At 39.4% G+C, this 18,177-nt stretch overlaps 1 protein-coding gene across 1 annotated transcript in view; it reads right to left on the bottom strand.

Annotated features, from left to right (window-relative positions):
• LOC309551103 (putative cation-transporting ATPase 13A4) overlaps window positions 1–18,177 on the bottom strand; it is a 149,152-nt gene that overhangs the window by 65,115 nt on the left and 65,860 nt on the right. The window contains exons 9-17 of the mRNA XM_082251549.1: window positions 17,905–18,036; window positions 16,322–16,492; window positions 14,639–14,796; window positions 9,963–10,151; window positions 6,878–6,939; window positions 5,830–5,980; window positions 5,604–5,687; window positions 3,563–3,722; window positions 2,770–2,887 (exon numbers count right to left, since the gene is read on the bottom strand). Coding sequence (XP_082107675.1) covers window positions 2,770–2,887; window positions 3,563–3,722; window positions 5,604–5,687; window positions 5,830–5,980; window positions 6,878–6,939; window positions 9,963–10,151; window positions 14,639–14,796; window positions 16,322–16,492; window positions 17,905–18,036 — 1,225 coding nt within the window. The remainder of the gene's footprint in view (window positions 1–2,769; window positions 2,888–3,562; window positions 3,723–5,603; window positions 5,688–5,829; window positions 5,981–6,877; window positions 6,940–9,962; window positions 10,152–14,638; window positions 14,797–16,321; window positions 16,493–17,904; window positions 18,037–18,177) is intronic.

Raw genomic sequence — 18,177 nt, 5'->3', positions numbered from 1 at the left:
CTGAAGAACTGCCACGCTAGAGAACTCCTTAGAGCTGGCTTTGGTGTGCTTGGTCACTTGCTGCGTTGGGCAGTAGCAGGCGTAGTGTCTAGGGCACGGCCGCTCCACTTTTGCACCCTGCTCCCTCTTCTGCTGTGCTGGTGGCTCTGTGTGACCACCGCCTCTTCCTCCAAACCACTCAGGTCCCCTGCATGACGTTCATTCCATGTGGGGGTCGAGGACCTCATCGTCCTCCACATCATCTTCCACCCAGTCTTCACCCCTGCCCTCCTTGTCGGTCTCCACAATTCGGAATTCCACCGCAGTTGGTACCTGTGTTTCGTCATCATCCGAGATGTGCTGCGATGGTCCTCCCATGTACTCATCTTGAGACATATGTGGTTGGGCATTGGTGCACTCAATCTCTTCCACTTCTGGGGCAGGGCTAGGTGGATGGCACTGGGAAACCATGCTAACAGAGTCATAAAAAAGAAGAAGAGACTGCTGCATGACCTGGGGCTCAGACTGCTTGGCTGATTTGCAAGGGGGTGAGGTGAAAGATTGATGGTATCGGCTGCAGGTGCCAACTCTGACCTTTCAGCAGAAGACTGGGTGGGAGACAATGTGAAGGAACTGGAGGCACTGTCAGCAACCCAATCTACTATTGCCTGTACTTGTTCTGGCCTCAACATTTGTAGAGGCGCATTAGGCCCTGCCAAATACTGCTGTAAGGTTCTGTCGCCTACTCGCAGCTGTGAAAGGTGTTTCACTTGTGTGTGTAGCTGGAACAGATCGACCATGTCCTCTCCTTGCAACAGGAGCTCCACCAGCAGCACCTCGACCCAGCACTAACATGGTGGATCAGTATGTGTGCACACGCCTAGACATACAGAATGAAGGGTCTGCCCCCTTCAACTTTTGGGTCTCCAAATTGGGCACATGGCCTGAGCTTGCCCTTTACGCCTTGGAGGTGCTGGCCTGCCCTGCAGCCAGTGTATTATCTGAACGTGTATTTAGCACGGCTGGGGGCGTTATCACAGACAAGCGCAGACGCCTGTCCAGAGCCTATGTGGACAAGCTCGCGTTCATTAAAATGAACCAGGCATGGGTCCCACAGGACTTGTCCGTACCTTGTGCAGAATAGACATGTATACCGGCCTTACCCAGCCATTGTTGTATTTGATCGTTCTAACTCTTTTGGGGTGTACCCTAATTTAAAAAGAAATAAAATTAAAAACAAAAACCAGTGATGGCTACCTCGTCCTCCTCCACCGCCGCTTCCACCTACACCGCCACATCCACCGCCACCTCAATCTCCTACTCCATATGGGCCTCGTCCCCCTCCTACATCATTAAAGATTATTATTTTTTATTTTTCATTTTTTTATGCTATTTTAAGTTATTTCCCTATCCACATTTGTTTGCAGATCACTTGCCATGCTCTTAAGAAGATTTTGCTGCCATTTGCAGCCCTCTAGCCCTTTCCATGTGTTTTTTAGAGCCATTTTAGTGCTCAAAAGTTTGGGTCACCATTGACTTCAATGGGGTTCGGGATCAGGGTAAAGTTCGGGTTAAGTCCGGGTCACGCACCCAGACTTTTTTAAAGTTCGGCCAGACCCGCCGAACCCGGACATCCAGGTGTTCGATCAACTCTAATTATGGGTCTAGGGACCACTGTCTTCTTTGTTTAGTTGGGGACCAGTTTGGCTTGGATGCATTGGATGCTGAGACTGCTTCTCAACCCTTTGAGAAGCTGTTCTGCAGAGAAAATTGGGATCTTCCCATGGACTGCACCTGCTGCTAAGCTTCTGGAATATGTTATGTCAGTGTCATAGAAATCACTTGCGGATCGGACTGTTCTAGTTTAATTTCCAAACATACTTTTCACACATTCAATTCAACAATCATTTCTAATGTGCAAATGAAAAGTGAATAGTTTTTGATACAAACTGCATGACATTCCTGGAAGCCTGGAACATTATAAATGCTGCACTTGGCTTAAATTCAGCCAGATTACTTATGGCTCGTTTCCACTGAGCGTTATGGTATGGTTCGGTACGGTACGGTATGCAATTTTTGCCGTTTCCATTGTGAATGGTACCCTAATTCCGAACCGTACCGTACCACTTTTTTGGTACCCTTTCGTTGGGATACCAAGCACATTAGTACCGTACCAACAGGGTGGAGCTACACTCTGTAGAACTTTGATTGGTTGACAGAGAATCGTCCATCACAGCTTTCTGGCTACACCACGCCTATCATGAAAGGGTACTATTGGAAGTGGAAACGCAAGGTGTACCGTTCTAAACCATACCGTACTAAACCGAACCATACCGTACCACTCAGTGGAAACGAGGCATTAGGCACTAAGATCCTTTGAGACAGCTTAGAGAGGATTTCCACCTTGTAAGTGGAGTAAGGCTTGTTTCACTTGTTTTATACAATAACAGCATTTGTAATATATTTTTATATTCCTGGATGAAATTTTATAACAGGCAGCCAACCCTAGCTAGCTGCCTGTTATAACATTTGGTACAAAATAATCAAGGCTAGATTAAGGGAAACTGATGCCCTAAGCATAGTCTGGCAATGGTGCCCTCCTCAGCTCCTCCATTGCTTAAATGACAAGACAGCCCCAGGACAGCCCTAGGCTACAACCCACAACTATAATAAATAAAATTTTTTTTTATTTATTTAATAAATTGTGCATGGATCAAGGTGCATTACAGCCTGGTGGGAGATGAAAGTGAAAACCTATGGGGCCAAAAAAATTGTTGGTCTTTAACTTACCTTTCAGTACTCTCTAAATCATCCCTATTGGCATTCCGAAGAATTTTGTATGCTACTCCAATGACTCTTAACCCTTGAAATGTGTAGATTTCCAAATTCTGTAAAAATTCTTCTGGAACTGCAAAGAAAATCACAAGGATGTGAATTTTAACTAAAACAAAAACTAGTCTAAGCTTTATTACACGCTTAATTTCATAGTACACAGTAGATTTTTGCATTTGTATTTACCTTGAAATTTGAGTTCTAGATTATTTACATTTTACAGCTTACTTATGCTATGTTTCTTTAAAATAATCACTTAGTATAGTAAACACAGAAAATGTTTTGAGACTGAGAATAGAAAATGTTTAACATAAAATTTAAAATGCACAAATGCATCTCTTGTAAGTGACTGGTTAGTTGCATTTATATTCAGTGTATAAAAAATAGTAACACTTTGTTTTCTAATCTTGTTTTGAGATACATTTGCACACAGAGCATGGTTCAACATTTTCCTAATGAAACTGGCTACTCTATTGGAAGTGACTTTCATGGTAATCATAAGAGCCACAAGCCCCTTTCGGCAATGGCCTAGTGGGATGAAATACAATCCTCCACAGGTGGGTGTTGGGGTAAGGAGAAATGTTTATTAGTAACTTTTAGTAAAAGATTGAATTCAAATGTTTTAATTGTTAAACACGGTAGATGCCAGTGCTACAAATAATGATTACATGAGTGTATAACACCTTATTTTTATATTGTTACAAATGCTATTTTAAGCCTAGTAACATTTAAAAAAATACATAAAATCTACCTGTTTCTGGCCTGCAGAAACGGGCCACCATCTCTGGAGCTCCCTTCATGTAAACAGATAATTCACCATCACCTCCTATAACCTCAGTAATTACAGACATACGTTGCATGGATGAAGAGAATGGGTACTGGAACAAAACATTCACTCCAAGCACTGTGTTCTAGGAGGAATGAGATAATGTACATTATTTTCAACAAAGTATTACTTTCAACAACCAATATTTGATCTACTCTGAGAGTTCAGTCAAACAATACCTGAGCAGAAAATAAACTTTGGATGTGATGCAATGCCCAGTTAATATTAAGGTTTGTATGAAAGAATATTGTTAACTAAAACTCATGATTCTTTACCTATTTTGTAACTGTGATCTGTCTTAAACACTGAAAGCAGGGGTGTAGATAAGGGAAAAACATAGGGGGGTTCAGCCTCTCCCTTCCCCCCACCTTTGAGCATCCGCTGCCACCTTTCAGACAGGGAGTTCCAAATGGGGGAGCTAGGCAGTACAGAGCAAGGGAGGCTCTCCTTAGCTCCTCTTCAGCTTAGGTCACATGACCCAAGGGAGGACTTCTCACTCTGAATTGCCTTATCCAATGAGTGTATTACAAAATGCTATAAATAATAAGAAAAGAGCTTTTAAAAAATATAAATATGAAGGAACACTATCATTGTTTAAATGTTACAAAGAATATAACAGAATATGTAAAAAGGAAATCAAGACCACAACAATTCAAAACAAATAACAATTGCAAAAGATAGTAGGACAGACCCCAAAAAATTCTTCAAATATTTTAATAGTAAAAAGGTTAGGTCTGAGCATGTAGACCCTTTACAAAATAAATGCAAAATGTATTAAATCCCTCCTTCAGCTCTGTGTATACAAAGGAGCATGAAGGAGCTCATGTCCATAATGGGAATGGTATTGACACAGCCCCAAACGATCCACAATTGCTCAAAATGTATATGGTCCAGAAATATTTAGACAGATAAAAGGTGAATAAAGATCCTAGACCAGATGGCATACAGCAACGAATCCTAAAAGAATTGAACTTTGTCATTTCAAGGCCATTGTTTCTAATTTTTAGGGACTCCTTATTGACTGGAATAATACCACTAGATTGGCATAAGGTACCTATATTTAAAAATGGTTTAACGTCTTTACCAAGTTATTCTATTGTTGGGAAGATACTGAAGAGTTTAATAAAAGACCACATAGATGAGTTCTTAGTGGAAGAAAATATTTTAGGCAACAGACAGCAGAGATTCATGAAAGACAGAAGTTGTCAAACAAATCAGATTTTTTATTATGAGGAGGTAAGTAAAACCTTGGACAGAGGGGTGGTTATACGTGGTATACTTGGATTTTGTAAAAGTGTTTGACACAGTTCCCAAGGGAATGGAGACAGAAAAGAAAGGAAGGCATAGCTGAAGAAAGTTCCAAAGAAAAGTGATTAACCTGTAAGCGTAAAGGGGTCCCCTGCTCTATGCACCTGATTTGTTGAAAGCCAAGCTACTCAAGGAGCTACATAGATTCCCAATCAGCCAACCAGTTGTAGAGGAGGGTGTATCTACACACAGAATGTTTTTCTGACTTCTAGCCTTGTGGGTTGTCTGAGAGTCAGGCTTTGAGAGTATGGGAGCACCTAGTGCAGAAGTAGATGCAGGAGAAATTCTGACACCTTAACCAGAGTGTTCAGAGCATCTGTATGGAGATCAGGCCTATGCAGGACATAGGTTTAGATTCTTGTGACAAGCATAACAACTGAAACGAAGGAACCCTTGCCTCTTTGAAGAAAGCTATAATTTTTTAATGTCTGTTACATTCCTGTCTATGCATGGCAGTGAGGGTCTCAGACATTTGCCACAGTAAATGTTTTACCTCATTGACTAAAATAAAAGAAAAGCCACTTTTCAAAGTGAAAATTCACTTTGAAAGGTAACATGACCCTAATTCTTTGGTGAATCAGGGGCACTATTTTGTCTTTAAATTACAATAGATTTGGTGTTTACACTCAATTTTGTTCAATTACATTCAGAGACATACATTATAGGATCCAGGCTGAGGTCGTACAACCATATTCTGGGTTGAGGATTCCTCATTATCACATGTACCAGCATCTTCTAATACCTGTGTAAGTGAAAAATGCATTCAATTAGTGGTACTATTTACGTTTTTTACTTGTGTGTAAATATATATATATATATATATATATATATATATATATATATATATATATATATATATAAAATGTTTATACTGTTCATATTACCCAGCCAGTAGCTTCAAACATTTTCAAGTCCAGAGGATCCCCTTGTAAATTCCCATCAATCATGATAAGAGAGTGACAACTTGCCATTGCTCCAAACAGGGGCCCCCAGGATAGCTCACTCATCTGGTCATGCATAAGAATTTCCTGGAAACTGTGATCAAAATAACAAATAATGAAAAATCAAATAAGCTAGTATTGGTATAAAATTCTTAAGCTTTTAGGCATGCTAATCCTCCCTTTCAGCAGAGATCACCTTACTTAACACCTCAGCTTTGAAAAAAGCTTTGAAAAGATGGTTAACATAACATTGGATTAATGTTACAGTATAGGTTTAATTTAATGACACTTAACCACTTCCAGCCCAGAGGCCTTATATGTACAGCCTAGGGAGCAAGTGGTTATACCAAGATCATGGCTGCAATTCCTGATCCAGAGATATGCATCTCCTAAAGGTTATATCTCATTATCTGTGAATCACCGCCTACTCCTCTGATTAAGCCCAAAAGTAGATGTTAGCCTCATGGATGGTTTGAGCTGGCAACATTGTAGTCTGTATAGCAATTTATTGGTGACTAGTTACAAAGGAGTGGCACCGGTCACCATTAAATTGCTATACCGACTAAAGTTTTGTTGGCTCAATCCATCCATTTGTCTTGTTTTGGTTTGTATGGACACAATGAGCCCAGGCACCTGTGTGTGGATCTTGCAATCAGATCGGGTGTTCCTCATTGTGTGCGCTACTCCTCTCAGACTTCAATCAATAGATGTTAGCCTTATAGATGACTTTAGGGATTTGGTTTAGGCAGCACAAACCAAGAGGCAGGGATGGGCAGGGGCATCAGGACACATAACTCGGGGGAATACTAATATCTAGATTGATACAGATAATTTTTCTTATTATGTCCTAACCTTCCCCCTCCTCCAATCTTTATATGTGTTTTTCCCTGAATAGACCTATAAATCTTTCCAATATTCCAGCATTGTCAGGTGCTATGTACAGTAAGCGGCAATGAAGCATCAAAAAAACAAACATTCATATGAAACCTACCAAGTTCCCCCTGATGGTATAATACCCATTAAATCAAGTCCATCTTCTGTTAAAGTGCCAGTCTATATGGAAGTCAAAAAATAGATTAGTGCTAAAATGAAAAAAAAAGTATTATAAATATTGTTTAGTAGTTCCATTTGACATTTTTTTTATTACCATTATTTGGTGATAGCGTGATTTTGTAATATTAAACTTTGTTAAGGATGATTTTTCATGGAGTGTAACCAAAGTTGGACAAATACTTAAATTGCAACCTGTTAGAATGCAATCTACCTGACAACATAATCGTTCGCACATACACACCAATGTCAGCATTTATTGGCCATCAATAATGGTTTTTATACTAATCTTTGAGTACATGAAAAATAGCAAAAAATAGCAAATCTGTTTTTTTGCAACGTTTATTTGTACCTATCAAGTCATGGATTTTTTTTTATGTTAAATTACAAGCATACTATGTAAATGGATACCAGAAAAGTAATAGAATAGCATATTAAAGATATACTGTATTCTAAAGCTGAAGTTTAGTTAAAATTATTTTGGGAACATAGCACCAAGGATGGAACGTACCTCAAATGAAGTGAGTCCTAAATCTTGCTGGCTGCTGATTACTGTAAAAATCCTCCCTTCAGTGATGCGGGACACTCCCCACAGCAGAGAACTTTTGGTGCTGCCTGAGTTAACTTCTAAGGCTATAACAGTGAATGATCATTCTGCTGTCCCTCCTCTTTCACCCCACTCATCCAGTCACAAAACTCCTTATATTATCTTCACAGAATGCAAAACATTCTGTGAATGGGGGATGAAGGACAGGATCCCTTTCCAACATTCACATGATTCTTTGTGAAATATAATAAAGAGTTTAGGGAATGGAGGAGGAGAAGGGACGGGTGGAAGAGAAAGGGTGCATGAGGACAAGAAGTTCACCACTGTAAGCGGGATCTGGTATCACTAAAGGCAGGATTTGTGCAGTAACCTCCAGTCAGCAGGATGTAGGACTCACATAACTATTAGAGGTAAGTTTTGTCCCTGGTGCTGTATGCTCAGAAACATTTTTTAAACCTCAGCTTTAAGTGAAGGAAGAAGGTTTTACTTCCCAGAAATACTGACCATGAATATACAATATAGAACAAATTATGAACTGGCACATGCTATCTACAAACAATACCTCTCATTGCTCACTGGAGCAAATACAGGGAAAATGTGAACTAAAAAAAGTAATAAAAGAAGAGTAACTGGGCTCCAAAATTAGCAATATTGATTGATTTCAATAGTAATTGCTAAAAATAGTTTCTTTGAAAATAACTTGCCAGAATAGCAATATGGGATCTGCCATAGCCGACATGTTTTTAAAGATACAGGCTTTGGGTCCTTGTTTTACAGAGTAAGTCGCCAACCCAATACAAGCAGACATCCTGTAAAGTATCAGAGTACACGATAAAGACTTACTTTTTGATTTTTCTTTCAGGTTGCAATATACAGCATATTCCAATCTAAAGTGTATCTTAAAGTGTACACAAAACCAAACTTTGGGTTCTAGGAACTGTAGAAACTGTATAAGACCCCCGTCAGATTTTTTAGATAGTTAGCACAGAATAGGTTTCCAGGTCGGTCAACCTTAAATTGATGAATTTCAGATTATCTTATGTAATAGAGACAAAAGTGAAAATGACTAACAGAAAGGATGAAACTCCCCAGCAGGGACACAGAGCAATATATACCCTATTTTTTTAACCCTTTCACACACCATCAGTCAGTGTGGGTTTACATATACTTTAGCTAGCTTTAGCACTAGTAGAATTTTGAACAAACATTTCAAATAGTTGCACAAATATTCGTATGAAACTTTTTGTACATTTCATGACTGTATGAATAACGTTCGAAAGTAGTTTAAAATTATGGTTCCTTTTAACATTTGAATTTGGAATATAATTTCACAAACAAAAATCGCATACGTTATTGGAAATTGGTAATTTGAGAAACATCTACCATCCTGCTTTTTCTAAACACTGTGGTAAAAAATGAACATCAATATGACACAACTAATGATTAGAACATCAAACAAAGGTTCTCAAAACCAAAAAGTTTGAATTTAATTATTCTAGGCTATAGCAAGGTTAAGGCATTTACACTTGAGCTGAGTATCTTTGGTCATTTTTACAGGCTCTTTTTTAGCGTTTTACAGGCATTTTCATAATTTTTACTTAAGCTTTTTTTTTTGTTAGTCAATGTTAGCTACTAGGGAGGTGGAAGGACGTGGGTGTTTTTTCAGGTGTCCCTATTCAGGCCAAAAATTCATGAATCTTGAAGCTCAGAAAAAGCTTGAAGCTGAGAAGAAGCTCATGTACTTTTTTGATCTATTGTACAAACTTCAAGCTACAAAAAACACTACAGGTGTGAACAGGAACAAATCATGGGATTTTGGATACTGAGCTTTTTGGAACTTCAAACTTTAAAACACTAAGGCTCCGTTCACATGTAGGCGTTTTGGGGCGTTTTTGGGGAGTTTATCTGCTCTAGGATCAGCTCTCAAAACGCCCAACAAGACAAATCCTATTCCTTTCAATGGCCCCTGTTCACATCTGAGTGTTTTGACGCTGTGAGCAAAACGCCCAACGCTAAAAAAAGTACATGAGCTTCTTTTTGGGCAGATTACATGCGTTTTCCATTGGTCTCTATTCAATCTAAAAACGCCTGCACAAAAAACGCCTGTAAAAACGCCTGTAAATCGCTGTAAAAATCGTGGTAAAATCGCGGTAAAAACGCGCGAAAACGCTACGCTCAGGTGTGAATGTAGCCTCACTATTATAAGTGTGGTCATTTTTTTCTACATTGGAGTTCACCAGTCCTTCTTATCATGATTGCTAAATGGTATAGCTCCAGTGTCATTTACATCCCAGTTCCTACCAACATCATATTGTTAGATTTCAGAAAGTGAAGCAATTCAAACAAAAGCAATGGGATTGTTATTAATTCACATTGTGTGCTGTTGATATCTTTTTTAAAGTAGTAATGTTTTTAAAGCACTAATATGTTTTTTTTTTTAAGTAGTAATGAACTATAAAGATATATTTTTCATATTTACTTTATCAAAACAGAACAGGTTAAGTTGTCCACACATGTTTATTCTGTCTGGACTGATGCAGAAGATGCTCTTCTTCTTTAGTCGACTTTGAGCGTATAGAATCCCAACTGTCAAAGCTGCTGGAATGATTGGACAAATTGCAGAGGTCAAAAGTACTAGAGATTCCACAATTATTCTCCAAGCAGAAACCTACGATCAAAGAAATATATTTAAAACATTTACTAATTGAAGATGGTCAAGGACAAAGGTTCTCAAAGTGCTTATTGGACTATGTATATGAAGCTTTATTTTAGGCCTCTCTTTTTTTTTTGGTCAAATGCACAGTAGTATAGATGATTTATGCCTAAGGTGAGTTACTGAAGGCCAGTTTTTATACTGGGTTGACTGAGTTGCACAGAAACACCCAGCCAAGTTCAGGGTAAATGAAAGACAGTAATTACAAAGCAATCATGCACCTCCCCAGTCAACAAGACCTTATTTATTTAACTAATGCAAAAGATCCAGCTGGTGAAAAATTTGTAAAAGGTTTAAAAGCAGGTAATGGGTGTGCCATGTGTTCCTATGTGCCAGGGTGGCATTTGAGTGAGTTAAGATATGGATTTTTCACATAAGAATTTTGTGGTTGCTGAGAATATGCTAAGGTAGAGAATGTCATGGTAGGAAAAAGTGAAACATTTTTACAGAACCATAATCAAATGCATTGTTGTCTATGACGCAATACACACTGCTGTGTAAATATCAGTACAGCAGCGCTGGGTCCAGAGCCATGAAAAAAAATATAACTTTTTACATTTAAATACAGTATTTACCTCTATGCACTTGTATACTGAAGTACATGCACACAAAGGGTACAGGTGTATAGACATAAATTACAGCACTGGCTGAATATTTAATTACCGTGTTCCCTCCCACTTGGCTACCTCTCACTGCCTCCTCTGATACTTGCTGGAAGAGAGGGTTGGAAAGAGAAAAGGTTGTTTCGAGCGCCTGGATAGGGGGGTGGCACAATTACTGAGACTGATCCCCCATGGCACCTTTGCAGTGCAGCCGGCTTCTCTTCCTCGCCCTCCCACCAGCTTTCAGCTGCTGCAGGGGGAGTGCCGCAGGGGGATTGGATCTAGTAATTGTGCCACCCCCCTACTTCCTGCCGCTCCCACTACCCCCTTCACTTTCCACCCCCCTTCCAGCCGCTTCTATTTACCTGTGTGCCCCTCTGCATTACTGCCAGCTTTTCCTTCTCTCACCCCCACCGGCTGCAGCTGCTGTGGGGCACAGGGAGATTGAGTTCAGGATGTAAAGCCGAGGGGGGAAGTCAGTAAAATATTTACTAGCTCCTTCATTTCCTAGTTGCCAACAGTGAGATATCAACACCAATCGCATAACTGAAGCATAGTAAACTGTGCTCACTGTGTTTCAGTTTTGTTAAGAGGAAGCCACTGTACAGAGGGCTTCCTGTTCATTAATCTCCAGTCCAGCTGTGGCTGTGGAGAAAGGAAATGAAGACTTTGTGTCCTCAATTCCTTTCTCTGTCTTAAAAGTGAGACATTAATTGGACTGCAGATGTCAGCCACCAGTGGGGTTCATGCAAATGGAGATGCCTGTTAGGCTTGGTTCACACCCACAGGTTCGACCAAGGTCTGCCGCGTTTCTGGGTGCTTTTTGTACAAAGGGCAGCCCATTTATTTTTAAATGGGCAGCCCTACCAGTGGAAAAAAACACAAAAGAAGCTCTTGACTCTGTTCCAAAAAGTGCACTGTACTAAACCACATGGTGCTGTGGTACCATACGGGTTTGCACACACAAAATGCCTGCATTTGCAGATGCGTGGGGGAGCCATTACAATTATTGGCACCACTGTAAATCTACTAAATGGCAGCTCATTTCTATGTGTGTCAGATTTAGGCTTACTCTATAGGGAGGCAGTGACTGTACAAACCCAGCTGTAGCTCCTAATTTGACAGGTGTTCAGGTGTAAATGAGCAGCCCCAAATGTACACTGGCTGTGTTCGGGCTATACAATTGCACCCATACACCTGGGGGAACTCTTTTGGCTGTATGAGGCCCCAAAATTTTTAACAGCAGCACTGATTGTTGGCATTGTCGGTACCGAGACCTGCTTGCAGAGGAGCAGGCTGGAGAAGGCTGTGAGAGCAGGAAGGGGTAAGAGCAGAAATGCCCCCCTTGGTGATCAGTGTCAGATCTCCCTCGGTGATCAATGTCTGCTCGCCTCCTTGATGTTCTGTGTCTGTAGCCCACTTTGGTGGTCAGTGTCTGCGTCCTTCTTGGTAGTCATAGTATGCGTCCTCCTTGGTGGTCATTTTCTGTGGCCCCACAGGGGTAGTAGCTCTTTCTCAATTACCACCAAGGGGTAAAAAAGGAGTTAAGAGGTAAAAAAATTGGGTAATAAAATCCACCTCTCTCAAGAACACTATCAAGAGCAGAGAGCAGCAACATGCAAGGAAACGGCGCAAAGCAGAACAATCTGGGAGCTAAAAGAGGGTTTACTTGTGTATATGCATACGAACTTTCATGCGCATTTACACAAGGTCTTTATGCAATATCTTTACTTAGAATCTTACTATTGACAAGTTCCTGACTATAAAGATCAGTAAATTTTTACATCCCTGTGCAAGGGGTCTTAGAAAACCAAGATGATATGATTTATTAAAAATATATTGTGCACTTGTTACTGTAAACCAGGGATCTCCAAACTACAGCTCTCTGACTGTTGCAGAACTATAGGTCCCATGAGGCATTGTAAAACTCTGACATTCACAGACATGTCTATGCATGATGGGAATTGTAGTTCCTGGACAACTGGAGGGCCATAGTTTGGAGAATTTATTAAATTATGATGATTGGATACACCAACTAGATTATAGGCAGTCACAAAAATCCTTAATAATATATATGTAAGGGGTGCACTGGAGTTCATTTACTAAAAGTGTTGAGGCTATTCACTTTGCAAAGTTAAAAATGTGGGGGGGGGGGGAGGATTTTTACCAACAAATGATTGAAGGATTGAAGTCAGCCTAGCTTCACCTCATTCACTGAGCTACAAATTAAAAAGGTACCTTGCTAAGTGAACAGCCTGTTCTTTAGTAAATTAACCCCATTAATCCTTAATTTACAAATGATTGTGTGAACCACCATACATCATTAGGGTTTTTTAAATATGATTTAATGTTAGTCAGAAATCATAATTGCCTAATGATCCCTATACTGTAATTCATAACAGATACACATTTTGACAAATAATTACAAAATAAAGACAACAATTTTCATACTTACAATTTATAGAAGACAAAAGATACATCACTAATTTAAAAATAGAAGTAGAAATCATTTTTTTGAAAACAGGATTTAAAAAAAACAGGCAGAAAATATGATTATAAATTGACCAACAGAATCAACTACATATGGGGCTTGCTTGATGTAGTTGTAATGTCTATAGCCTGCATAGCACAGGCTGACAAACACAGACAGGCACAACTTGACACAGACATGACAATTTAGCATAGATTTATAGACAATGGTGGGCAACTGCCAACTGTAAAAAGCATAGGTTAATAAAATCACTGGTTAATTTGGCTTTGACCATGGTACATCAAGCTGTGACCCCTTTGGTGAAGGCAGAGTTTTCTTCAAAGTTTTGGGTGTGGCCCTATCCCCCTTGCTGACACACCATATAAACTTTAAAAATAATACTTGTGGTTGGAAAAAGTTACATAAAATAGCTATCTTTAGTTGAGTTTCTTTGGTGCAGGGGAAACTCAACAAGATCCTGGAGAATGCCAAGAACTCCAAATTTTAAAAGAAACTGCTGCAGCATAGAGCAGGATTGTCTGCTCAGCAAGATTGAAGCTACTCACCATTTCCCAGGACCTTGCAAGAAGGGGGATTACATCACCCCCTTTTTACTTTACCTAGGTGTTTTTTTTTTTTAAGTTTTATTCCGTGCTTCAGCAAGGGAGAAGGGACCACAATTAAAAAAAATTAAATAGAACAGACCTTGATGTACTTCCTTTTGCTTATCAGACAGGAAGTGAGCAAAAATTAGTAAGAGAGACACAGCCAGAAATAAAAACCTGACAAGGAGGCTTTCCCTACTTTAAAGTATGCTAGTATTTCTATATTTTCTGTCAAGAATATACAGTTTTTGAAAATTAAAGCATAAAAGCTTATAGCTGGCCATACAAAATTTGTCTGGTTCAGCAGGACCCGGGCAAAATTTAGATCCACGTATGGTCAGGCTGGTTGTTCAGAAGTCTATCTTCTGTACAACCTCTGTGTTGGAAAATTTCTGCACGATCAGTACCACCGATGATAGCTGGCAGTGCTTATCAGTGTATTCTGAGAGAGAACAGAAGTCTCCCCATTGTCTACAATACCTCAGTGGGAGTAATTTCCCTATCCAGACACTTAGTGAATTGATGGGTTTTTTTTTCTGTTTGACCTACTGAAAAAAAAATGAATCATGTAAAAGCTTCTTATGTCAGAGATGATAATGCTTATGCCTAATTTTATTCTTTCTTCTCAAACAGAAACTAAAGAAAATTCTAAAATAACATAAATTGGAATACCACTGACATCCCTCGTATTCTGCTGCAAAACAAAAAAGTAAGTATATATATATATATATATATATATAGTTATATATAGTTATATTGTAGTACCTTTCTCATTGCAAATATGATGACAGCATAGACAATGCCGACAACAGCAAGAAATCCCAAAAATATGAAAAACCATTTTACATCTCGGTGTAGTTTGAAGTTCAGAGGTTTGGGATACAATATAGATCTCACCATGTCACCTTTAGTTGTGTTAAATCCTAGGATAAATTAGAGTTAAGAAAACATAGTATTATTTAACAACAGAGTTAATATTTCAGTTTCACCTATGTATTATACATTTAATATGATATGCATATGAAATACACACCTCATATGTGCATTAAATATTTATACACAAAATGAATAATGCGTTTTTATATTTTTATATTTACTCAAACAATTGTCAGCTCAGCATTCTCTGTCATAGCAGTAGTGCCTTAAAAGTCTTGGCATAGTTGACATCTACACAATTGCTTTTGTGGTGACAGCTTACAGAGGTATAAATAATGCTATTGGCAATTTGGGAACACCGCATTTTCACTGTTTTACAGCAATTAAAAGATAAAGGGACGATAAATCTGAAAGTAAATGGTAATTATGGAAGTGGGTGCTATCACAAGTTTTGGACATTGTTCAAAGCAGATGTTTTTATTTTAGTCATCTGATTTCCTTTTACTTCATATTCCTTAGACACAATGAAAGCGATAAGAAACCTCTCCAGAGTCAAATAAATTAGACAGTTTTCTCTATGACAAGTGTCATCAAGGGAAAGTTTTTCCCTTTTCTGACAAATTAAAGTTTTTGGTTTCACTTCACTTTTGTCTTACTAGGACGCGTAGGAATTTATTTACTAAAACTCTAGAGTGAAAAATCTGGCATACCAGTCAGCCAGTCAGAAACCAGTCAGCTTCCAGGCTGACGTTAGGAGCTGATTGGTTACCATGCACAGCTAAGCCAGATTTTGCACTCCCCAGTTTTAGTAAATGATCCCCATAGAGACCAGCAAGGATACAGGCAGCAAAAATACCTGACAGCATTCCTAATCCTTCCCTACCCTATCCAAAACTTAAAAAAAAAACAGTTTCAGATTTAGATACAGTTTAATTAATCATGGATAATTTGATAGTTAGGCCTGCCGGTTCAATAGAAACTGCTGATCGTCTTTCTGTCGAAGGGGCATGACCAAAAAAGTTTTGCCAATCAGCTCTTGATCAGTGCTCTCAGCCAACGGCTGGCGGGATTTTCTAGCGGGGGGGGGGGGGTCCCCTGTCAGAACACAATAGAGCAGCAGGAGAGATCACTGTACTTATGTCAGATAGATAGTACAGCGGCTTCTCCTGAGCCGTCAGTTTTTTTTTTTTCAGCCCTGCTGGGTTTAAAGAAAAAAAAAGTACTACTAGTGTGTATGAGGCTTTGGAGTTGCTAGATTATCTGCGGTTAGTCATTGTTAATTATCAACTTAATCAGCAATCCTGTGCAGTCAGTTGCAGATACAGAAAAATCACGCCAATGCAAAAAGCAGTACAAGTCAATGTATTGAAAGTACACTCAACAGTCTTGGACAGTTTTCCATTATGTATAGTCAGGCCTATGTCTGTATGGCAATAAACAAAACCGTCATAGAACTGGACAGTTTAATCTTTGTTTAATATTTGTCAGCTAAATCAATGAGAATGTGAGTTTTGAGTACTCAGCTCCATTTTTCATTTAGATATTCTGGCAGTACTTAAAACCCAGACCTACCAGTCCTTAACACTACAGCTCTGGCAGGTCCTTGCGCAGTTGATTCTGCCCTTATAATTTCTGTTCCACAGAATAAGACGTGACGCTTATAATCTTCTCCACTGTACTGTTTCCAGGGCATTGTGTTATCCGTGTGTGGCAATTGCGTTTTTGTTACAGGAATGCATTCCCCTATAAAAACCCAGAAAAATAAGGATTAGGCATAGGTTGCAATGTGCAAAGATCTGCCCAGACAAGCTAATAAGATTTCATCCTCAATTAGTTTAAACACCAGGTGTATAGACATATACACAGCATTATTACATACAAGCAATTTTATCTTTAAGGCTCCGTTCACATCTAGGCGTTTTGGGGCGTTTTTGGGGCGTTTTTCTGCTCTAGGATCAGCTCTCAAAACGCCCAACAAGACAAATCCTATTCATTTCAATGGCCCCTGTTCACATCTGAGCGTTTTGACGCTGTATACAAAACGCCCAACGCTCAAAAAAGTACATGAGCTTCTTTTTGGGCAGATTACAGGCGTTTTCCATTGATCTCTATTCAATCTAAAAACGCCTGCACAAAAATCGCGGTAAAAATCGCGGTAAAATCGCGGTAAAAAACGCCGCAAAAATCGCGGTAAAATCGTGGTAAAAAACGCGCGAAAAACGCTACGCTCAGGTGTGAATGTAGCCTCAAAGGTTTTGCATTTTTTTCCATCCAGATATGAGATGGTTAAGAACTGCCTTGGAGGGTTAAATTAAGATTTTGGTTTAGAATGAGGGTTAAATGTTAGGCCCCTCTCACACAGGCGGACGGCTCAGATCCGCCTGTCCATCTTTCAGGCGGATCTGAACGGATGCCCCATGCATTTCAACGGGGCATCCGATGTCAGCAGAGACATGTCCGCTGACATCCGATCCAATGTGATCCGTCAAATCTGGACGGATGGAAACCCTATTTTCCATCTGTCCAGCGGATCAGATCGGATGGGATCGGATGATAACAGACAGACGGTCCGTTCCCATCCGATTTCCCCGTAGAGAACAGCGGCCATCTGACAGCTCTGTCTCCGCACACACAGCGCGGAGACAGAGCTGCCATCCGCCTGCTCAGCGAGGGATCGGCGGATCGATCCCCCGCTGAGAAAAATGGAGTCCACCGACGGACTCCCCTGTGTGAAAGGGGCCTTAGGGTTAACTTGATGTTGGAGATACTCTTGTTCAATTTGTGTGTTTATCAGCACCAAAAATCCGCATACCGATAACTATTAGTGCTAATCTGCCTTTTCTTGAAATTATCGTACTGTGAATATAGGTTGCAGCGGATATACAACTAGCATGAAAAAATCAAAATGGTGGACAAGTATGCATTACCTGTCGATGTGTTTTATAAATAAATATATAAAACTAACACTCTGGGCTACCAGTTTAAAGTACATAACATTTTTTTTTTTTTTTTGTTTTTTTTTCATGATTGAGTTGATATTTAATGGAATTAATTACAATAGCTTTGATAGTATATACCCTACCTCTTTAATGTAGCACAAGTGGACCCAAACAGAAGCATTGTACTGTATTTGTCCTGTAAATAGGATTACCCACCTGTTAACATGCCTTCATTCACAATGCATGTCCCATTGATTAAAATGGCATCACACGACATGAAAAAGTTTTTGCCGGATAGAATAATAATATCTCCTGGTACTAGATTGCGAGATTCTATTTGGCTGTATTCTAAAAGAAAATAAACCATAAACATTGCTTAAGAAGAAAATAACATTTATGTAAGGTTCTTCTTATATAAAAGTGTATACTTTATATTAGTTCACCTTCTTATAGTCTGCATTATTCATTTGCAAATGATCCAACTGCAGA

The sequence above is a fragment of the Pelophylax lessonae genome (assembly GCF_965119305.1).
Source record: "Pelophylax lessonae genome assembly, chromosome: 3".
In the NCBI taxonomy this organism is placed as follows: Eukaryota; Metazoa; Chordata; class Amphibia; order Anura; family Ranidae; genus Pelophylax; species Pelophylax lessonae.
Note: the sequence above shows the minus strand (reverse complement) of the source record. Positions and strands in the feature narration are given on the sequence as shown.